The 23,855-nt window shown below is 40.8% G+C and overlaps 3 protein-coding genes across 12 annotated transcripts in view; 2 read left to right on the top strand and 1 right to left on the bottom strand.

Moving 5' to 3' along the window:
* The first annotated feature begins 694 nt into the window (after positions 1-694).
* LOC114875430 (zinc transporter 9) lies at positions 695-4,151 on the top strand. 5 transcript variants are annotated; one of them, XR_006830536.1, is made up of 12 exons: positions 725-900; positions 1,078-1,568; positions 1,673-1,862; positions 1,936-2,018; positions 2,402-2,525; positions 2,603-2,741; positions 2,821-3,144; positions 3,210-3,422; positions 3,514-3,648; positions 3,705-3,818; positions 3,904-4,002; positions 4,033-4,151. XR_006830536.1 is itself a non-coding variant. In XM_029185689.2 (11 exons), the coding sequence occupies exons 2-11, from the start codon at positions 1,148-1,150 to the stop codon at positions 3,946-3,948; spliced, it is 1,788 nt and encodes a 595-aa protein (XP_029041522.1). In that variant the 5' UTR covers positions 695-762; positions 1,078-1,147; the 3' UTR covers positions 3,949-4,053. The 5 variants fall into 5 exon arrangements, 4 of the variants coding, with proteins under 4 accessions (XP_029041522.1, XP_029041520.1, XP_029041521.1 ...); XM_029185689.2 differs by having other exon boundaries at positions 695-762; positions 3,904-4,053; XM_029185687.2 differs by having other exon boundaries at positions 3,904-4,053.
* A 90-nt stretch (positions 4,152-4,241) lies between these two features.
* LOC114875431 lies at positions 4,242-6,210 on the top strand. 2 transcript variants are annotated; one of them, XM_029185692.2, is made up of 5 exons: positions 4,242-4,962; positions 5,035-5,360; positions 5,431-5,549; positions 5,618-5,798; positions 5,864-6,115. In XM_029185692.2, exons 1-5 carry the CDS (start codon positions 4,491-4,493, stop codon positions 6,044-6,046), a joined length of 1,281 nt encoding a protein of 426 aa, XP_029041525.2. In that variant the 5' UTR covers positions 4,242-4,490; the 3' UTR covers positions 6,047-6,115. The 2 variants fall into 2 exon arrangements, with proteins under 2 accessions (XP_029041525.2, XP_029041524.2); XM_029185691.2 differs by having other exon boundaries at positions 5,618-6,210.
* Positions 6,111-23,855, bottom strand: part of LOC114875432 (CD151 antigen-like) — a 35,036-nt gene continuing 17,291 nt past the window's right edge. For 3 of the 5 annotated variants that reach the window (XM_029185696.2, XM_029185695.2, XM_029185697.2), the window contains 5 exons: positions 21,515-21,707; positions 14,296-14,487; positions 10,203-10,376; positions 9,049-9,210; positions 6,111-8,594 (listed from right to left, as the gene is read on the bottom strand). In XM_029185696.2, the coding sequence (XP_029041529.1) occupies positions 8,448-8,594; positions 9,049-9,210; positions 10,203-10,376; positions 14,296-14,487; positions 21,515-21,634 (795 nt within the window). In that variant the 5' untranslated portion in view covers positions 21,635-21,707 and the 3' untranslated portion in view covers positions 6,111-8,447. Of the gene's footprint in view, positions 8,595-9,048; positions 9,211-10,202; positions 10,377-14,295; positions 14,488-21,514; positions 21,708-23,552; positions 23,699-23,855 lie in introns of all 5 variants that reach the window. The other 2 variants (XM_029185694.2, XM_029185693.2) reach the window with 1 other exon arrangement.

Raw genomic sequence — 23,855 nt, forward strand, 5'->3', positions numbered from 1 at the left:
TCGCATGAATTTTGGCCCTCTAGCGGGAAAAATTTGAATTAAAATGTCGACCTCGAATAAGCGCCCTCTAGCGTTAAAAATGGGGACTAATTAATGCAGGGAAATATAAGGGATGCCGTGATATAAGAAATGCAGGGATATAAGAAGTGCTGGGATCTAAGGGATGCAGGGAAACAAAGGATACGAGGATACAGTGATTTGGGAGTAGTCCCTGCGAGGTCCATGAAAAGAATGAAAAGAATAAATAACTGCCAAGGGAAGCCTTGGTCCATAAAGAGTAGGAATAGGATAAATAAGATTATAAAATCATAAATTATTCCTCGTTGATAAGCTTAAAATGATAGAAGAATTTAAGTCAATCAAATAAATAGCTAAGAAGAGCAATTACGAGGATTAAATAAATAACTTAGAAATGAAATTCGGTAAATTAAATAATAACTTAATTGTTTATTTCAAATGATTTATTTACCAAAATTGCATGAAGTGAATACAAGTTTCTCGAAGAATTACAATAATAATTGTTCAGTTTTGTGCTGCTTTTGACTGATTTAAAAAAAAGATAGAATCAAAGGGAGTAAAAATTGGGTCTTTTCCGATGTCAGTTTGAAGTGCGGTACAAAAGTGACTGGTGAAAGAGGCACGATTATCATACTGGTTGTGCTCTCCGCATGCAGATTATCTGGGGTTGTCTGGGACCCCCTAAATCATGACCTCCCGAAAACAAAGGCAAGGTCTTCTACATCTGTAGTCACTGACGAGACTGTACGTATTTGAGCATTTTGACAGCTCGAAAAATTATTAAAATATATTTTATGGTACAATTTAATACTAGATAGTATTTAGGTTTCAATTGTACTGACAATGTACTCTATTTTATAAGCTAAACGAATAATAAAGAAGGTAAAGAAATTTTTCGCGGTATACTGTGCGGGTAAACTTGAATATCTTTATAAAAAAGTACATTTGTTTGATAGTAGTTCAAATTTTATATTTCATTTGAGAAATATCGGTTTGAAGAATATCCATGAAATACTTATTATTTACTGTAATACTTAAATGATGTTTATTTTTGGATAGGTTAGGCGGTTCAGAGGTCCTATTAACATTGTGCCCTCCTGCTTACCTAACGGTAACAAAGCACTGAAAAATGTTACACAGAACTCCTAACCTTCGGAGATTTCTTCAAAATATTAGCAGTTATAGTAAAGACTATTTGTACGTTTTTCAAGTAGGGTATACAAGGAGGCATAGCAGCACTTTGATAAAGTGTAACTATGGTGCAAAGTGCAAGTTACATATCATTGCAAATTCTCAGAAGGTTTTTACCAACAAAATAGGGTATCCAGAGGAAATGAGATTGATACTTGTTGCAATGCCAAGGTCAATTTCTATATTCACAAAAGTACAAAAAGAACAATCAGGAAATATAAGTAAGCCAGAGGATGAAGCGCAACAAACAATAATAGAATTAAAAGAAGAAAACTTAGGACAATTGAAAGAGAGAAAATTAGATGTTAAATCTACTTCTGTGGGTGATAATCAGAATAAAAAAGAAAAACAAGCATCAGGTACAAGCAGTCTTATGATAACAAATGTTTGATTCTTTTTATTAATTGTTTAATTGTTCATGATTGTATATTGATATATGGGTTTAAACATTTTTTGCTATTAGGTAAAAAGAGAAGTAAGATGGATAAAAGTGTATCTTCCTTAGAACGTAACTTTATCACACCTGTTAGAGCTATGTGTGATTTTTTACTAAAACCTTCTGATCTTGAAAACTTACCAAAGACTAAAAGAAGATCTCCATATGAATTTGAACCACCAATTACTGTATATTGGAGAAAAGATGTTGAGGCAAAGTAAAGCACTTTAAATAAAATGCAATGAGATGAACATTTATAACAATGCTCAATACATTTCATTTTATTTTAGAGCATTGGAAGTTTGGGGATCAAAGGAAGCCTTAAAGAAAGAGCTCCTTAAGAAAGAACTGGAACAAAAGGCTTACCAACAAAGTAAAGAGTTACTTTCTGTTACATAAAATACCATTTTTGCTTTAATCCTTTGACTGCTATGGACGCACATATGCGTCCGATGAAAGCTATCGGTGCAGACTATGGACGCGTATCTGCGTTCATAGATTATTTCTTGTATATACTAATTATAATTGAATAAAAGTTAGCAACGCATATTACTAATTACACACCATATGTTATCACATTATAATGATATGACAAAACACTGAAAAAGAAAAACAAATGAAAAAATAAACTGAAAAATGAAATGGAATAAAAAGAAAAGTAATAAGTGTTATTATCTTGATTCTTATTTCGTACACACAGAACGTTCAAGCGTAGAATCTCCAGCAGTCAAAGGGTTAATCTTTATTGTTTTGCAGATATATTTACTGTTAAGCGAAGGCTCCGAGATTACAGACGAGAAATGGGCAGTAAAACCGAGTTTGTGCAAAAGGAGGGCCTTTTTGGAAGATCTGGTACTGTAGTTTTAATTGCGAGTCTAATGTAAGTTTTATTTTCGGTATTTCTCTGAAGAAACATTGTTATCAGCGTACTTAAATCAATCTTTAAATCTGTTTAAGCAATGGCAGTAATTTCGTATTCAAGTTATGTGCATGGATATACACCGGGTCGCATAGTATGTTTTCGGAATGTGTGCACTCTGCCGCGGATACTTGCAATCAATTAATATTAGCGTACGGTATCCATAAGTCAATACAGGTACATACAAGTACAAGTGAATTAAAAGAAAGAAAAACAAAGGTATCTGCGATGCTGATATTCATACAAAACATTTCAGGATCCCAATCCTGATCACCCATATGGTTACACTAATATGAGATACGTTTCTTCTTTGATATCTGGTGTTGGTATCTTTTGTGTGGGTACTGGTTTATCAATTTACCATGGAATTCATGGTCTTCTTCATCCTTCGGCAGTAGAGTCCTTCTATTGGGCATATGTTCTCTTAGCCGGTTCCTTGGTATCCGAGGGTGCGACATTATTAGTAGCAATACAATCAATTAAAAAAGGAGCAGAGGAGAAGCGACAAACATTTAAGGAATATGTATTAGGGGGGCAAGATCCTTCAGTAAACGTCGTCCTTATGGAAGATTTCGCCGCTGTATGTATTTAGCAAACAAACGAAATGGTCTTATTAAAAATTAAACACCGCTTTAAACTCGATAGGTACTTGGCCTTATTTGTGCTGCTAGTTGCATGGGTCTAACTTCCTGGCTAGAAAATCCAGTATATGACTCCGTTGGATCTCTTTTAGTGGGTGGCCTTCTTGGTGCAGTGGCAATGTTTATAATTCGTACAAACGCGACCGCTTTAATTGGAAGAAGTATATCTCAAGATGATCTTGATAAGATCAATGCGGAGTTAGAGTCAGACATAATGGTAATGTTTTTGTGGTCACATTATCGTCATTATGAAAACGGATGTTTTCATAAATTGATTATACATTAGGTTATATCGCATATTATGATAGGTTCGAGCAATTCACGACGTTAAAGGTATTGATATGGGCAATAATGTAGTTCGATACAAAGCCGAAATTGATTTCGATGGCAGAGAATTGACAAGATCGTATTTGGATAAGAACGATCTCAACGAAATGTTAAAGGTACTAAAATAAAATTAAAAAATAGTACATTATTATTCAAATCTTTTTACCTTTAGGAAGTACAACGAATGGAAAACATTGATGAATTGGAAGGGTTTATGTTGAAACATGGCGAAGGTATCGTTGATACAGTAGGTGGAGAAGTAGACAGAATGGAGCTAAAATTAAAGGTTTCGTAAAGTTTTCTATTTAAAACGTATGGATATCTAATTACTTATTAACATTTTTATTTTCTTATTTTTTCAAATATTGTAGAAGAATCATCCAGAGATTCGACATTGCGACTTGGAAATCCTGTAAATACTTCGTACGAAGTACGAAAGTAAACGCGATACACAATGTAAATACTGTTTAATATATATATATATATATATATATATATATATATATATATAGCACCGTCAAGCTTATTATTTATATACGATAGGTATAGCACATGTGTTTTCATTTATAGATCAAAAAGAAAAATAAAACAAACAAGTTCGGATGTCCTATTTATAAAATGATTGTTCAGTTCCTTTTTTAATCCCATGAATACATAACACAAATTTAATTATAACAAATGCAATTAGGTAAAAAAGATTAGCGTCTTAATTGTCAATGTTCTGTATTATATATTACGAATTATCGATTTCTCAGAAATACTCACCCTCACGATAAGTGAATCAAACTGACAACAAAGCGTTACTATGGATACTTTCCTCTATTTATGCATGACAGAGCTGTCTAGAGCTTCCCGTATCACCAAATACATTGTACAGCGTGGATGTGTTAAATATGACATGGTTTAATTGTGATTCAGAAAAAATTAAACGTTTTTACATGATCTGTGAGGCTGTAAAATGAGTCGTCCTCGCGAGAGGCTCTCCCGACGATGGAGTACCCTTGATACGACTTCTAAAAGAAAGGATTCGACCAGTAGTGGTGAATCTTCGTCGCCTACCAATGATATCGAGTATTCACCACCTGTGAAAAGTACCAGCACACCTTTTAGAAACAGGTGGTCGGATTTAGAAGAAATCAACAGGTCTCCGCAAACGCGACATGCCCGAGGAAAGGTTGAAGATATAGAAACGACGTCCTCGGATGAAACGAAATTGCAAAGACACAAAATAGCTCGAGGAAAGCATCAGGATAACCGTGAAAGAGCGAAGAAAGGAAGATACGATCGTCGTGGGAAACGAAAACACGACAGACAGTCTGAGGAGTCGGAAAATGAAAAGCAGAAGGAAACGGCTACCTCGGAATCGTCTGAGGAGGATAATGGCGAAGGGGATGCAGAATGTTCTAAACGAAAGAGACGAGGATTTCGAGGTAAAAATGTGTGAAACGATTAACATATTCACATTTAAATTATTAACAATTCTGATTCAATGCTGGTTGCAGAAGATAACGAATTGCCAATTACGGAGATTCTGAGGCGATCCCAAGAAAACGCTCGGACGAAATACGAGCAACAACCACCGTTTCCGGTACTGACAACGGATAAGATTTACGTGCAATATAGAGATGGTTTCAGTGCCATGAAAATCAATCAGTCAAAAGAATCTCGAGATAGAGACAAAGAAGGCACAGTAAGAGACATAGATATCCCTGAGAATCAAAGTTCTCCACCTATAAGGATAGCTGTTCTGATTCAAAAGTTTTGGAAGAAGACCGGGCTTGTGTATCAAGGTCTCCTGGGTGGTATGGCTCTCATGCATTTTATAATGGTACATCTTCAATTTTTATTTCCTTCAAATGCTCGTTTCTTTTTATTATATAATATTGTTTGTATTTCAGTTGCATATATTTTTTGATACTTCCATGGAATTCGTTGCTGAGTACTCGATGATCAGCGAGATTTATTCTAGTATCTTTTCTCTCCTCGTCACTTTGAGCATCGTATCCAGTTTCGATAAGTATGACTGTGTTTTGTATGAAAATCAAATTATTAAAAAGAGAGCTATTAATGTTGATGAATTTTTAGATTCGACCTGGCTCGATTCGACGTGGAACATCTGCGTGAAATCTATCTCGATTACAACAAAGCTGTTATCGCTATGCCTTTATATTTAATTACCTTCTGTCTTCACCAAGTCTCCTTGAAGACCGACAATCAACTGAGCTTGGCACGCTATCGCGATTCAAACGACAGCCTCTTGGAAAACGTGAGCAGAAATAAAGTATTTCCACGTAAAATATCATCTTCCAACGTTGAGCAATTTCATTTTAGGTCACCGACGTTCAGACCGTTTTGGACGATTTACACAGTTGGCAGAAGATATCTATGTCGAAAGATTTGTTTGCGGTATTCTCATGGTTGTTCGTTTCTCTTGGTACCAAAGACGACGCGTTTCTTATTTACTTACTATCCATGGAAAAGTATGCTAACGACGTCGAGTCATCCAGCCAATAAAAGGAATTATTTTATTATTTTTATACAATCCTCTTTTTTTTCCTTCTTCATTCGACTCAGGAAATACGATTTCAATAATTTTATTCGTAACAGAATAGGGTGTCTGATATGTACAATATTTATAAAGTTTCTAAACACTAACAGACAGTACATGTACACGTGATACCAATAAAGAAGACAATAACGTTAAGAATAAAATAACGTGTATAACGCCTTGGCGTGATAGTAAAATATGTATTTTATAAACTTTGTCTCGTGTGCAACATTGATTCGACGATTGCGTTAAAGCAAGAATTGACGAAGGACTAAAGATATAATTAACAGAGAATCACGTGATTGTAGAATTTGTACATGCAATACGCGTGCAATCGTCGATACAACTCGCACGCTTTTTTCATTCCATTCGTTGTACGACAAACGTAGCGATTGTTTATAAATAATGCGCGAAAGGCTTGTGTCGATCGGCGAAGCAACAGATAAATAGATAAATACTGTACGTACATTTACAACACTAACGCATCCTCTCTCTTTACACCGTAGATAATTTAAAATATCTCTCAACTTAACGCTATTCATCAAGGCACTGTTTTTACAGTTCTGTTCGAGTTCAACTCTATCAATGTTACATTTTCTTTTATCGTTTAAAATCTTCGACATGCGTCCTTGAATTGTACGACGAACGACCTATAAGATTCATCGTCGTTTTGTCGAATAAATTATAAAAAAAGATTCTCATAGCTACACCTAGCTATTCTTTTTTTCCTTTTTTAATTTTTCTTGAAAAATCAGGACAACTGAGTGGTCCATTTTATCGACAAACAGGGTCTGCTTGCCCCGAAGGAATAGCGGTGTGCTTTGACCACTGGAACGTCGTGATTTTATTAGCTAAGAACGCTAATTCCATTTCTCGCATACAGAGTGGAGAAGTAATTCCTTCACCTAAGATATTTTTTTAGAAATACGAAAGAATACTGTGCTGACGACACAGCTAGAAAGAGGTGAAAAAAGGAATTTTTATTTTAAAAAATCCGCTGAAAATACGTGGCGCCACCTACTGATGGTGCTAAAAAGGAGCTTTTCGATTTCGCCGATAGGGGGCGTAAAAATATGCTTACAGTAGTTCTTCAAATCACCGCTACACGTCGCCACCATAGAAAAGCGGGTTAATTAAATTATAGCTTACAACTGTCCTAAGCAATATTTCTTCGCATTTCTAAAAAATAACATCTCAGGTGGATAAATACTTCAGCCTGTACGATGAAATATACCTTTAGAAACATTTGTGCGGATTCGTAACGGCAGTATACAAAGAGACAGCGCGATTTGTACGGGAGGGATTTCGCTAACAGTGAAACTGAGTATGTTTAACATAGCAGAGATCATCTGTCGCGTATGACGAACATTATAATCGATGTTCGATCAGAAGAAATCTTTCTTCCTTCTAAACGAAAGAAGATACTTTGGGTCTTTGATGTCCAACCGTGATGAGGAGCATACTCTCCTTGAATCGATCAAAAAGGATCTTCGTTAAAACGTTTTCTCTAAAATCGTCATGGGTACAATTACATAGGGACAATAGAGGTGTCCCTTTCTTTTGGGCAGTGGTCAAGGATTCATTGAGATTCATCCGAAGACTTTTCAGCATCTCTCTGCTTTTCCTCGACCGATCAAAGAGACGAAAGACGGAAGTCCTGTGTTCGTTTGAACGACGAGTGAGAAACTGGTTTCCATTCATCCCTGTTTCTCATCGAATCTCAATATCTCGGTAACTTGGCTCTAGTTTCTTCTCTTCGCTTGTTAACTCGTACCTCTCTTTGATTCCTGCATAGCAAGAATGTCAGGAAAGAAAGAGAGACCCTTTGAACGTTCCTATTGTAGGAATAATCGTTGCGGCGGTGGCTCCAATTCACGCACGATCTCCTCTTTTATTTTCTTGCTAACAACTGTTTCTTTCCCTTGGAACCCTTATACAGGTTGGCGCGAAGAACGTGGCAGAAATGGGCAGAGAGCGATACCTTCTTGGAGGGTATATAACAAATCGAAACACATTTCACCCTGATATGAAAAATTGTAGAATATTAAAAAATGTTGAATATTAAAATTTTAATATCGAACTGGCACCCTCTGGCCACTTGTATTGCATTCCTTAACCACACCCTGCACATTTGGCGAAAGGAAAAGAAATCGGGCAGGAATGCTACAGTCTCCCTTTGTGAGAGGCTGCAGAAGAGCGTCAGAAATGTAGGAAATGCTGAATGGCGAACGACGGAAGACGGGGATCCCTTTGGATGGCCGCTCCTCTTCGCTTCCGCCCCGACGATCAAACGGTTCCGGCATCGTTCTGCATGTATCTGCACCAGGAACGGCCGTTGTTGTTGCTTTCGCGAATTTCAAGCAATTCTCAGTCATCGAAGTCGTGCCTGAGCTTGATATAAAGGCAGGAGCCCAACACGATACCGAATAATTCAAGCACCGACAGGCCAAGCCCCACTGCGCCCAAGATGATTAAGTGGTCCTTTGTTGTTTCCAGGAACTTGTAGATGCAACCCTAAACAAATTGATTTTGACTAGCTGACTAATTCCTACGCTTGAAGGATCTCTACGTTTAACCCTTTCACTGCCACACGAATTTTTGAACTTGCACCAGTGAAGCACAAATTTCATATTAAAAATTTTATAATGTCATAGAACTGTGAAATATATTAAAATAAGAGTACAATCTTGCCAATAGTACATTTTTCTTACAATTAGTGGTGGTTACCGGTGACCACCATGGTCCAAATGAAAAGACAAGCGTCGGTCCCATGGAACCACCGTGGCAGAGAAAGGGTTAAGCTGACAGTGGTGCAGCGGATAGATCGTGCCGTTTTTAAATCTTCTTAAAATAACTATTATTCTTCGATAAATTAACATTTGAACAGAACATTCATAAAGAAAAATAAAATGCCCATAAATTTCACGATACTTTCGGCCATCAAAGTGTTAAGAGAATCACTAAATACCGTGTAATGGATGTTCGACGGGTGATCCCTCTTCCCGCAGTGGAACGTCTCTGTTTTGCAACAGCTATCAGGAACAAGCCTGCCGTCCTGAAGGACTTCCTCGTCCTTGTGCCACTCGCTCACTAGCCAGTCCTCGAATCTCAGGGCTCCGCAGCATTTAAACTGGAAATTCAACGAGAAAACAGGTCTCCTAGAGAATTCCATTTGCAGTTAGTAAAAAAGCACGTTCAGTAAAAATTCAATTACGCGGCATCCATTGAAGCTTTCGAATTATTTTGAAAACGATGAATCAGTGTAAATAGAAATTCTTGGTTCAGTTGAAGACGATTAATCAACAGTGTGACGATTTTCTTGGCACGAACGAAAGCAAGAAAGATTCAAACGATCCAAAGAGAAATCTCTGTCACAGCAGCCAGGATAAACATCGAGCGCGTTGAGTGGATGCACTCGATGCACCTCGAGAGGTGCATCAAGGTTCCTCGAACGTGGACGACACGAGAGGAGAAAAGAAATCGATGAAAAGAGCCGCGGAGGTATTAATCGATTCGTGTAGGAGTCGGAATCTTTCTGCAACTGCGATAACGATGATTTGCCGTCGTAAAGTACTCGTAACAACGGCACCGTTGGTCTAGGTATAGCGCAATGAAAAATGGCGAAGAGATATCGCGGCCACGTAAGGTAGCCATTTCGCGCAGAACGAAATTTAACGACGTCTTTTGCACGTAACGGATACTGCGAAAAAGAAGAAATGTTTCAGCAAGATCGTACTTGCGAGCAGATATCTTGATTAATGTCATCCATTTAACACGTTACGTTCTGCTAACTACTTTAGAGGAACTTCATCAGGGTTGATTTTGTAAAGAAGGGGACGAAATAAAAATGCCTTCATAAATTTTTATTTTACTCTCTTCCCCATTGGGTATATTTCATAAGCTCAGGACACGACTGATCCAGCTTGATCATTTACAGGTTAATTATTCGATTATAATACCGGTGAATCTCTGGGCAATTAACGCGTTAAATAGGTAAACTAACTTTCGGTTTTTCAAGTGAAACTAAAATAGACTAATCAAGTTTGCGAGAACAACGGCGATAAAGAAGTTTGAAAAATTGCAATTGCTGGAAATCCTGTTTTATCTTTTATCGATACTTACCTCTCTTTGCATCTGGTCGATCGCGTAAGTTTCCCTGCTCCTCACCGAATAGTGTTCCAGAAACGTATGATTAAGATTCATCTTCAACTCGGGACCGACTTGTTCCTCGTAGAGACGTGCTAGTGCACCGACGCCCGCTTCTAGGACGAACACTAGCATCACCACGAACACGTACTGGGACAGAAAAAAAATGATATGGAATTAGTATAAATTGGACTTTTCTTGTTTCAGGATGGGCCGCTTGATATGACAGAAACTGTAACTCTTCTCGTTAGTACGGATCAGAAATGAGCCAGGCACCGTTTGCCACGACGAATGAAGGATTAACAACACAGCGACAACTCGTCAAGTGGTCGAAAATGCGTTCGGCAACCTGTTTCCTTTTCATCGCGTCCCGCGACACGCCGCGCCGTTAAATTACACGACGCTCATTGACGCGACGCGGCGCGACGCTCCTACGCGGCGAGTAAATTGAGTTTCCCTAATTTCCTGGCGAACAAGCGCGCTCGCGCAATTTTCCCGTCTGTCCTATTTCATCGAATAAATCCACCTCTTCTCAAACTTTTCACATTCGAAAAGTGCTTGGTAAAAGTGATTCGTAGTTTTCAGGGAAGATTCACGGGCGAAGAACGACGAAACAATTCCAAGTTTTTCGTCTCCGGGGAGAAGCTCTGTTTTCAATGGGTTAGAGACGGAAAATCTTAAGTGTGACGTTTTGGGATTTTCATGAATATAAATCTAAGAGGCATCGATTACCCTCGTGTATGAATATTCAAACCGGAAGCTGGACCATCGCCGATCGTTTACACAGTTCCCGGTGAATCAGCAAAGAGGAGGAGGTACCTCGTGTGTTACAAATTTATAAGTTACCGTCACGTTTTATTTGAACGGCTAAGGTTCGCCGGACTTCAAGAGTTGACAGATTGAAATTGCTGCACACGCCCGTTTCAATTTTCAATTCGATGCACCAGAGGTTGACACGCGCATTACACCAGCCGCAACATCTATGTAGAAACGGCAATTGACAGTTTAGAATTGGACAGGAGCGGTGACAGCAACTAGAGATGGCGATCATGAACACCAGTTACGGTTTCAGCAATCGCAGTCGATATTCGTTCACGATGGACACGAATCGATGTGATCCGCCTTTAAAACGGTCGCAAATATTGCCATACGTTGTTGTAAAATGTAACCCTGACTTTTGATTCATTAGAATTCGATTATTATACAGGCTGTTACAGAGAGAGTGATAATTCCTTGAAGGGGTGGTAATTAAATTGATTGTAGGGATTTTCAGTGAACAAGGATCTATTTTCAGTTATTTTAACAAAAATATTTAATATGAAAGATACAAAATACAACTATTCATTCACGTAATTATTCTCTACTAACGATTCTACTTTCTCGATACTCTTGCACAACTAAATAACTTTCTCCTTCCACCCTCAGGACGCTCTTGCTTTCTGAAATTCACTCATACACGGTCACGTTCAATCACCGATTTGTACACGCATACATTCTCATTCCAAAGAACTGTCATTCGGTTGAAAGGAAATTTGAAGGAAATTTCAGAAAAAGAATGTTCTTCTTAATGGATAAGTAAGATAAAAAATTGATTGTCTTAGCGGATAGTTAGACTCTCGAGAGTCCGGTTCACCTTTTACTTTTTCCGCTAAAGCGTCGTCTCTTTCCTTGAAAACCTACAGCTTGTTCATTATCCGGATTTACCTACCCACAGTCGTGCCGGCAAAAATTTTAATTGACCGCCGTATATGGGCTCGGCTAATGAGACGATTCGCTCGTGCCATCGTTGGTGGTGAAAGGGAGCAAAAGACTCATGGGAAAGGAAAGGCAAAAGGTTCCTTTTTCGCTGAAAGATGCCGCGTGAACCTTCGCGCCGAACGTTTCACGATAATCACAAAAGAATTATCCACGAAATTCTGCGAGTAATCAAAGACTTTCCCTTTGCGAAGTTTTTATAAAGAGTTCCCGTTTCGAAAACGAGTCGGAAAGGTACTTAATTGTTTTGCAAATCTGCAGCATCGTTTTCGAGGATAACCGATTCGAAAATTGGGTGCTCGACTTCCGGTGCTTCCTGTCGAAGCCATAGACAACGAGGGAAACGAGCATTGATATTACCACTTCGCGATCGTTCAATAGCCGACGCAGGAAAATTCATTATGTTCGATGGAACGAGAAATTAAAACGCTCCACTCGTTACAAACCACTCGCGTTTTTTTTTTATCACTTTTATCACGAGCCAATTCGCTATTGCGAATATACCCCTTTTTTCCCCGTAAGTACTTCCAAAAATCGATACCTCGTTGGTGTTATTTTTTTTCTGTGAATAATTAATGGCTTCTAGAACCATGGAACTAATTGTCAGAAGGCAAAATAGCTCGTTCGATTTTAGCAGGCTGCAATTAAGGAAGATATTTCATTCGAAGTGGTCCTACTACGACGAACCCTGTTGCAAAAACGAATCAGGATTTACAACGGGGACGAGGAAGAATAATTCCGAAGCTTTATTTTGAAAACCTAAAGGATTAAGCGATTTGGTGCTCCACTTTTTCAGCAATTGTTAGTAATTAAAGAACGTAAATATTACAGACGTCGTTGGCCAGTTCCAATTAGTTTTGATCGCGGGTTCGAACGCTGATTCTCGATTTTTTCACACCGTTGAATGACGTATCGGGGGGCCGAGATCGGCGGACAGGTCTCGACGCCTCGGACTGGTTTCGAACCAGTTTCAACGGTCGAAGCAGCACCGATCCGACCGCTCCGGGCGAGACCGCATTACTTCCTAAGTATCCGAGGCTCGATCGCGCCACTTACAGCCAATTTATGCCCGCACGGACGCGTACACGCAATAAAATTCCAAACGAAACCGATCCCCCTTGATATTTCATACATCGACAATCTTCAGATTCAAAAAGAACAAGAAACAAGCTAAAGTGAACTAGAGCGAGATTCGCTCTAGAGCCAACCCTTTTTCGGCTATTTTCGAAAATTCTTACCGTTTGGCCTGTAATTCTATAGCTCCCTTATTAAGATTTTCAATCTTAGAAACGGGTTGGCTAATAATTAGAGACGAGAGTGGCAAGCGAAGGAACCTTAATTATCCCATACATAAGTCACGGATCTCTAAGTAGCTTTACTGTCAAGTACACTAACGCGACCTCCTCTGCAACACAATCGTCGCAGCAGTAATGAGACGTTTATCCTCGAAAAGGATATCCTCCACCCTTTGTTTCCTAGCTTTTTCATGCTCCATAGTGAACCAGATTACCTGCTATGCATTTATCCACCGCGATTTGTGCATTTCATGGAAATAAATATAAGAAGTAGCGAGAATAAGGAGCTCGATATATTTTCTATCCGTATAAGGTCGTTATTTTATGCATGGCGTAACCGTAATCACGGATATCCTCGTTTCGAGAGTCTAAGAAGGGTAAATGGAGCGGGCCAGCCGATCCTCGAGATTCGCTATCAGGATACGGCTCGTTACGTTCGCGACGTGGACACGTTTTAACAAGGAGATATCGTCCTCGATGATCCTCCGAGGAATCTCCTTTTACGTCCCTCCGTTCGTTGGACCAACTTTAACGAGCTTCGCCTCGCTTCCTCCTCTATATCGGTCAACTGTATCGACAACTTTTGAACATTGATTAAAGAAAATACCGTAAGTTTTCCTACTTTCCCTGAAATCTACTTAGACTAAATTCTTGGAACAAAAATTCATCGCCTCGAGATACTGATTATTCTTTGATCTATTCGTATTTCTATAAGCATAATAAGAAGCCAGACCGTGCTCCTCCACTTTTGACGTTCTGACATTGATAGGTAATCGCTGTAGGGTTATTTTTCAACGCAAAGCCTGTTTAGCTGATATAGCTTTGAAGCTGGTATTCTATCGCGAGCCACAAGGGGAAACTTTGTTCGAGGAGTTCAACCGCGTACACCGACAATCTATAGATTATAGGATTAAGACGAAATGAACCTTGCAAACCTTGGCACAGTTGCTTCCAATAATTTACTAGGAAAGGTACGCGTTTGATTTTCAATAAGTGTATAAAATTGATTGATTACTTACTATGAGAAGAACGCATCTGTTTTCGGCAGTTACACCGCCGCATCCGAGCCAGCTACCGATCACAGCAAGGGCACCTGCGGCGATCAGAGCATAGGCAAGGGTTGGATACGTGGAGGTCGTCATCAGGGACACGTAGAAGTGCTTCGAGATCACTGTCCAGATACCGATCCCGCCTACCACTAGTCCAGACAACTGTAACCAAAAGAAAATAAACCCATCTGTTAAACCCTTTAATCACCAGCCGCATATCCGGATGAATAAGAATAAGAAAGTTCTTTTATCTTTCGATGCGTGCGATGGTACGGAGGTCAGTGAACTGTTCTTATTCTAATTCCTCAGGTTATCTTGTATTTTTATTTTATTTTCCCCGTCCAGTAAACTTGCTTAATCCCTACGTACGTTCAAAAAAAGTGATATTGCTACATCCTAAAAAAAAAAGAACCTTTCATAGCGTAATCCATAAAGTTACATGGGTCCACGTGGTTCAGACAGCCACGCTAATCGCTCTACATGCGATCGAAGCATCTGTCAGTGTAAAAAAGCCTGACAAAATATCGTTCCGTTCCAATTAATTCGTCCGATTCGAAACACATGTCCCCATCTTCGTCTGGCTCGAACAGAACGGACACGTTCTCTGTAATCATCTATCCACGGCGTCGTCTTTGATACGATCTACCCTCGCACAGTACACATTTTATTCGACGCGATATCGAAGCTGGAATTCCTCTACCACGAGGACCAGACGGATCGTCACCGCCCACCGGACAGCTGGACTACCCGGTGAGCAACGAGTATCGTTGATAACCATGCATCGTTCTCCGATGTTCGTTTTTCACGCAACGATTTATCTATTTTTTTTCCTTCGTGTTCCTGTTCTCTACGTAGCTCAGGTAGCTCTCGAAAAATTTTGTTTCGCGGTACTAGGTCGCGACGCAAAAATCATCTCCCGCAGGAGCACGACGGTAAAAGCTGGAGGGAAATAAACGAGCAACGCCGACGTAAATATCGGTCGGAGAGAGATATTTACGGTATCGGGGAATGAGTAGCACGCACACCACTGTTTGCAATTTCTATTTTTTTTTTTTTTTTTTCGACAATCCACACGACAAAATACAAAAATCCTGAAATTGTTTCATCTCTGCTGAATTTTCCTGGAATGTCAGAGAGGTCCACGGAGTATTCGCATCGTTCGAGGTGGCGATCGATATTCTTTTATCAACGTTGTTCGTTCAGAGCAACGACATAACGAAAAAAAAGGCACAGCCACGCGTTGGACCGTATATCTCCGCCAGAAGAATCCGGCCAGGAATGTTCCTAGTCCGAGTCGATACGAGCCAGGACGTATTTCTTCGTGGTGCATTGGAATCGCGGTGGTTCGTGCACGGGGGCGATTCAACGCGAACGCGATATCCCGGGCTCGAAGAGGGCAGCAATTTATTATTTTATCATTGTCCCGATGCCGACGGCAGCCACCTATCGCGACTACAACCTCATAAATCTCCTGTATCGTCTCGATATTCTTCGCGTCCCTCGGAGCATTCAAAGTGATTCGGTTGGTATTACCTGAAGACGTTGTAACCCATACAAATAATATAAAAAGGTTGCTTCCAAAAATTCCAAGCGTTTATCTTCCGGGTAATCCAAGAAATTGATGAATTAAAATGCGCTGAAGCATGCTCGGAGCTACTGCAGGGGTGTTAAATTCGGATGGTACAATTAATAAAAAGATAATAGTCGAAGCGAGAGTCGAATCGCGCGTCAATTCCCACGAAATAGAACTAGGATGGTCCATTTATCCCGTGGAGGAATCGCGAAATGGTTGCCGCGGGCTGTTCATCAAAAATACAAAGCCGTAGACGCGCTTTAGTTGGCCGGAACAATGGATCGAACGGTATGGCATCAAACGAACCCTCGTCCCTTCCGTGTATTACAGTAACGAGGCCACCTCGTCGTTTTAACGTCGAAACGAAAATAAAAGAGGCGCACCAGACGAGTAGTTTTTATCTAGTCTTCTCAATTAGGAACGTCGGCTTTCGTCTGTTTCTCGACTGTCTACGACCGCGACATTCGTCCCGGCCAATCTAAAAGGTTCGTTTGGACAGGTTTTTCTGGAATTCCACGACGGGCGACGTCGTCTCGGACCAAACGCCCCCGCAGCCCTTCTTTTCTTCTCTGCCTACTTCCATCTCGATGCGACTCGTTTTCTCCAGACGCGACCGTCGCTTATCTTCTAGCAAGGTTATGAATTCAGAGAGCAAATAAAGACTCGACGCTCTCTAACGGTCCTCCACGGTCAACCTTTTATACACCTTTTACGCGACACCTTGCCGCCTCGCTCGATGGGACACGAAATTCATTTAACTGGCTAAGTCAATTTATTTCAATTTCCTATCATTCGTATGCTTATGAATCACCCTGTATTTACACACAGCCACTTATCGTATCGATAAAATTGATCAAAGGGGAAAAAGCAACGGATATGATAATTAATTAATTAACCCACTCGTCTTGCGCTCGTTATCACCGCGGTGGATGTCGACTCGATGTTTAATAATTTTACATATAAAATAAATGCGGACGTATGATTCAATGGAAATGAAATATAATGCAAGTTTTAATTGAAACGAAATATTCGCGGTTACGTAACGCGAGCTTTTCGTAGTGGATCACGTACCATCTCGAAGTATGCCCGGGATGCGTCTAATTTTGCATCTTGTTCGCGAACCGTCCCCGTTGCGTCCGCGAGTTACGCATAAATAAGAAATCGCACGCTTGCAACACGACCTACATAGGGTGGACGATGGTGCAAGCGAAAATATGGAAAATTTAGAGAATGTAGAGTATGTAAATTAACGGTGCGAGATTTCCTTCCGGTGGAAAACAAAATTTTCCAAATACCAACATTAGATTTGCATCAGAAACGTGCAAAAGTCAACGGAAGTGATTGTTAAAATGAGAAATTTTTAATAAAATTATTAATTAGATATTTGATAATTATCTACCCTACAAGTTTCGAATTTTTTTGCTTAAACACTCTGTACGTAGAAGATCTGAAACTTACGGAAGAACTGATGCATACTCTGCTTTGTGCATCAATAATGTTCATCATTTACAATTCTTTTACATTACACGACATTCTGCAGTGATTGAAAGGAAGAGGTAAAAATGCAAATACAACATATTCAATGACTGTTGTAGCTTCGTCTGGGTGCATTCTTTGGTGCAGCTGCAGCTGCCACGAGATATCATCGGTACACCAGGCGTGTTTGTTCCACTCTCTTGGCATAATACTTGTGTACTATATACATATATATATATGTATAACACAGTATGGTTGCATGATTTATAGCAGGCGTTTTAAGGCCACCGGCGCCACTGCATAATAGCGTTAGTGATAAACATTTTCAAGATCCAACCGCGAATACATCGAGCTGAACGCGTTCGCTAATTTCACGAAATTATTTGCGGTTAGAGCTTTATGATAATCGTATGCTTCGGAAATACCGTACGATCCGTGTTTGATTTTCTATCCGTAGGAGAGGATTACAATTCGGAGATTACGAGCACGAAACTAAAAGTCTGCTTCCGTAATCTACGAAGATTCAATCTAGACGAGGCACGTAGAACGCGGTTGTATCTCCAGGCGAAATTAGAATAATTACGTACCGCATCCTGTCCTAGGAAACCTCGCTCGTTCTCGAAAAGCTCGCGTTTACCGGCGTCTTTTCTTAAGGAAAACTCGTCGGCGACTGGGAAATTGCGTTTGACACACGACGCGTGAATGCGAATTCATTCTGTCGTTGCAAATTAACTAGTAGCTACGGTACTTCTCTAATTGCATGTAGCTACTCTCTAATCGTAAGCGACGAGTCGCTAAAGGCGAAATAAGAATCTGACAATGAGTTTCAAAATGAATCATCGAGTTTGACGAAAAATTGAGGAGTGTTAAACGCAATGGGACGAGAACGGGTAATTCAAGATCGGTGGTAAACGCGTGAAACGGATTTCCAGCAGAATAGCGGAGAGCGTTGCGCGAATTCCCATTGCTTCGCAGTCCGTGTTTCACGATCGACAAACGCGTCAAGTGCGATCTGTCGCCGGACGATGCACCGGCATGCACCGAGTCCGTGCAGTCACGCGTACGCGTTGCCTGCACGGAAATGCAAGTACCGTCGGGAATGCGCTAGGTGTTCCGTGGTACATCCGCGTACATAGATGCCTTTCCCACCATTCGCCTGGATCATTTTTGCCTCAATTATAATGCCATTCTTCCTCGTATACAGAATTTGATTTATTCAACCGAAGCTCGGGATTTTTGTGACTTTTTAACTGAAAATCTATCAATTTTGACCATTCTTTGTGTCCTTGAGGAATGGTCAGAAAACCCGATACCCATGTTATGTCTATGAGAGAAATCGGAATTACGCGATAGCGTTATCGCGCGAGCTTTGAATTCGTGTTCCGTAAATTGAAACTCGGGTTATTATTTTGTTTTCTTTTGATCGACTTTTAAATAACGCTCCACTATGTCAGCCACGAAGCGGATGGCGGCCTAGTAATGCATTGGTAGAGTAAATAGTAGAACGTACTACTGCAAGTAGTATAACACTGTAATAAAATAACTGCATCGCTGGTCGTTTCTTATCGTTAGCAACGCAAACTAGGCTTAAGGAATAAGAGGGAGCTAGGTGAACGGTGAAGGCAGTGTTCTCTTACGTTTCTCTTTAAAAAGAAGTTATCTATGCACACGGGTGTACGATCAAACGGACGACCATTTACCTCTGGCGGACACTGGACCCGTTCATCGCGAACCAAGCCGGATGACGATCGTTTCGTTCGTTTAAGAGGCCCGTTACTGGACGCTGCAATTGCAGTCGATTTTCTCCTTATCCTTTCGCAGACGAACCACGTACAGATACAGGGTAATTCAAAAGTGATGACAGGAAAATCAAAAAAATAAAATTTTACTAATTACCACGCGTGTTCAACGTGTGAACTAATACCCGATTAACAGAATAGTCTTCTGTAATCCAAAGGTGTTAACTTTAATCAAAGGATTAACACTGGCGCGTTTCATCGAACGGGCCGTGGTTCCCTTTGGTGTTTTCGCGGCACAAATTACAGCGACATTAAACGCGCAATATCTAGCACGGAACTTCCGACGATGAGCTTGAACAGGCAACGATGGAACGCGGGAATTATAACTATAATGAGAGCACCGGTAACACGATTGGACCACGCGGTGAGATAATCGTATTTTATTACGCGAACCACCATCCAACGGCTCCGATGTTCACGAAGGAAGTGCCTTGATATTCATTATTAGCGATCGTTAAAATTAATCCGGCTTAAGGGACTGCTAAGAGGATCGGGACAAGCGGTAATTTTCTTTGCTGCTATCTTTTTTTTCTTCTTCTTCTTATTCTCTTTAACGAGCAAAGTTCTCAATGAACAGGGCGAAATAAAAAGGATTCCTGAAATTACAACGAAGCTGCGTCGATCCGAACCGATAACAGTTTAAAGGAAAAAACTTAATGTTCCAAGGATTAATTTAATCGTGTAATTGAATGATCGATAAAACGATTAATTAATCGAGAGTATAGAAGTGCTAGAGAAAGGGAGCGTGATTGCTTTCTTGCACCTTGTAATTACTGACCGACGATAAACCGTGTACACGGCAATAACTTAGCTTCATTGTATCCACTAATCGCTTAATTCTCTTTTTGCTGGTTTCCCTTTTATCCTACGTTCGTTGATTTAACAAGTTCTATCGTTGCTAGAATCGTTCGAGTAGAACAATTTTCTCTCGAGTAGCTGAATCTAGCTTTCAATCTCGGCGACCGAACAGTTTGTGGGCAATCAAGCATCGCTCTAACTTTGCTCTAATCCCTTACCTTAGAATATCAAACTCCCATCGTTATATCGCATACCAGTCCACTAGTTAACTATCGCTGTGTTGCAACGCGATATTCAACTTGGAAATTATCAAATGTTATTATTTCAGCAAGGTTAATAAAATCTACTGTTGAATTACGGAGACACGACTAACTCGATAGTAATTCAATACCAGCAAGATCGCCGTTTCTCGTTCACTTTGCGAACACGCTCATCTTCCATTCGAGCAACGTCTCGGTGGAACACACCTAGTGGCAAACTGCGAGCTGAATCGTGAATTTCCTCTAGCGAACGAAGACACCGAGGTAGAAATCTAGCAATCGAACGGTTGACGGGTAACACGTCGAATTCGCTGATTCCGATCTACAGGGGTGATTGTACTCGCGAACGCAAGTAAACCGCACGCGTTAACCGACCAGTATTCTGGCACGACCATTGTTCCCGCCAGCTTATTGTTGCATTATCCTCGGCATTATCGAGCCTTATTACGAGGCAAGCTTAAAGTCAGCCATTCAGACCGCGGGGATGAACTCGACGATGATCGCGGCGATTTTGTAATCTGCTCGAACGTTTTCGACGAGCGTTTATGACTTCGAATAAACGAGCGGAGTTTGAAATTCCAGTTCTCCGATACCACTGGCTGAATGAATTGAAATAAAAAAATGTAAGGAATTTCGCAGAAATTTCGTGCAAACGAATTCGGAGATTTTCAAATTTCAACATTATAAAAAAAAAAGAAACATCAAACGAAGGGACCAAGGATCGAAATGTTGAAAAATGACCCTTCGGAGAACGGCCGGTAGCAATAACAGGGTACGAGGCACGAGATCGAGTTTCTTGCTTATTTTTAATCTTGCCAACATTCTCGTCGATGCTGTTACTCAACAAGGCGACGAAGTTTTTTGCATTAAATTGGTAAGGGCTACCGATCGATTTACTTTCTTCTTCCTTTTGCTATTCCTTCTCGGCGCGCTCTTTTTCTTCTTCCTGTTCGCGCGCGACTACACCTTACGACGCGAATTTCATTAGCATTTTATGGGATGTATCATCGCATGGGTCACGATGTTCGACCGCCTGTTTTACAATGCCCCGCTCGAGGGGGAAAGGGGGAAAGCTTGTTTCTACCATTTAAACGTCCCCCACGAGGTGCATGAAAATTGTCTCATTCATTTCTTGCTACACCTTTTTCCTGTTGGAATAACAATTTCTCCAATTCTATTTTAACCGAATATTCTCTTTTCTACCACGCTATTAACTGAAGCAAAAGTTCTGAAAGCCTCATCAAATCGTAACAGCTATTGTCAAAAATCTTACGATTACTTACGAACAACACTACATTGTAGATGTGAAGAACGTATTTCAGGAAGTTCACCGAACAGCATCCGTCGTCTCTGCTCCTCGACCTGCCGGAAGTACCGGGAAGCCTCTCGGCGCTTTTAGCCATGATTGCTTGATTCGTTTCTTCTTCTTGCGTCCCTGTTGTGCTCGTCGTCGTCGTCGTCACCTCGTCACCGACTCTGCAAAGCACACGAAATTTCGAACGTTTTAGAAACTCTTGCAGCACGGTTCCCGTACCAGCGGATGCAACGAAGAGGGTGGAAAATTCGATCTCGTCGCAATGGTGAAATTGCATTTCTTCAACCGACGCGACGAATCATTTTTCGACATCCCGGAAATACTTCCGGTCCGATGCTCCGCTAGAAACGTAAGTAAATCTATCTTCGAGTACTGCTTCCGGTATCTGGCAATTGGCCAACGAACATTACGCGTCGCTGCATTTCCGGTAAGTAATACAATCGTTCGCGGATAGGATATTCGAGCAGACTTTTCATGCGATCGAGCAAAAACCGGACTGCGAGTGGATTGAATGTGGACGAGGAGCGGACCGAATGGGTCAAGGGGATGAAAATTCCAAGCTGACGACAAAAATGCTACCGGGAACAATTCGTTCGGTCGCGGTAACGAGCGAGAATTAATTAGGAACCATGCCAGCCGGTCGGTTGTTTACTCGTACTAATTGTGTTTCCGCAATTAGAGCGTATCCGATCGAGAAACAATCGGGCAGGCAACTCGATGAAGACGTAATTGAGTCTGATTCGTGGGTATTCTTCGTCCCGGCTCGGATTCTCTTTGAATTCGAGAAGGACGAACGACAGGCTAATGAGAACGAACGGATAGAAAGATTGCTAGTTGGAAGGACAGCCGGAGAAATCTGAGCGGGGAGGACGAAAGAAAAGAAAGCGCGAAATTAAATGGGTGTGACCCGTCTGTATCGTGTGGGCGAAGTAGTTTCGACCACGAGCAGCCGGGCATAAAGGGAACTTCTCGTCCGGATGTGCTGGACGCGTACAATTTTTTGTTTTCATTTTGTTTTCGAACTGCGCGGCTGAAACGTTTAATACACGCCGAGCTGGATAACTTTCCGCCGGTTATTGGCCCTTTTTTTTCAGTACACCTGGAGAATACCTTTCAGCGAATGGCGTGCAAATAACAGAGATGCATTTATCCATTTCCATACTGTTATTTGACAAATTTCAAGTTTGCTTTTATAGATTCTCTTTTTTTACCATGGAAAAGATTTAAAGCCTGTTCCATTGGAAATTTCAGAATTTGAAAATTTTAAAACCTACATTTTGTATTTTTATTCACTGAAACGGCACAGTTTTTATAACAGAATGTATCCAGTTTATCGTACCTTGTTCGTAGCTGAAAATTTCAAGATAACGCTTTCCCGCCATTACACGGACACCAGGCGGGGAAAGAAAGAGACAGGGTAGCAAAGTTTCCCGGCAAGTATCGTTCATTACAGCAACGTCGTCGGTGAACAGAAGCGAGGAACGAAGATACGGATCACGGAACAACGTAGTAAACAAGGCAGTTTTCCCGCACGAAAAACTCGAATAGATCAACGACAGAAAAGACGGCTACCAGAGACAATCTTGAACGGAGAAACTTACTGCTTCCTGTTTAACGGGGCACCAGGAATTTTCGCTATCCAGTTTTAAAGCCGCGAAACGAAGATAAATTTTATTTTTCTATTCTTTTAATCGTCGGACGAGGAGTTAACAAGGTATTCAGGTAGATTCCGGCACGAGCCAGAAGTTTCGACAGAACCGTTGAAATAGCTCGTTTTAACAGAACGCGCGTCATCGGGACGCATAATGGACGTGAAAATAATCGATGTCTCGCGAGAAGAGAAAAATTCGTTCGCCACGCGCCTCTCACTCGACGGTGTTAACCCACGTGCCACGATCGTTGGCCACGTTGAACGCCCACGTACAAATTTACAGCCCACGTTTCACGATGACGCATCGATATGCATCTACGAGTCTGTTTTTACAGACGATCCAGAGGAAACAAACCGTGGCATATTGATGGGCCAGCCGTCTTCGGACGAGGAGACACCGTACGCGTCCACGATCTCTCTTTCCATGCTCGATTTAGGAACGAGCCAATTAAATCCACTCCAGTTATCCTCTCTTCCGCCGAAAACTCTCTCCATTGTACGCTGAAGTCACGAACAGGATCCATTTAAATCGAGAATACACATTGTATAAGATTTCATCTACAAAGCTTACATCGACACTGTTTTAACCGACAAATTCTAATTCTACAGGATGATTCCAAACAAGTTTAACATCAACATTTTTAAAAGTTCGTTAAAA

This window comes from Osmia bicornis, chromosome 1 (assembly GCF_907164935.1).
Source record: "Osmia bicornis bicornis chromosome 1, iOsmBic2.1, whole genome shotgun sequence".
In the NCBI taxonomy this organism is placed as follows: Eukaryota; Metazoa; Arthropoda; class Insecta; order Hymenoptera; family Megachilidae; genus Osmia; species Osmia bicornis.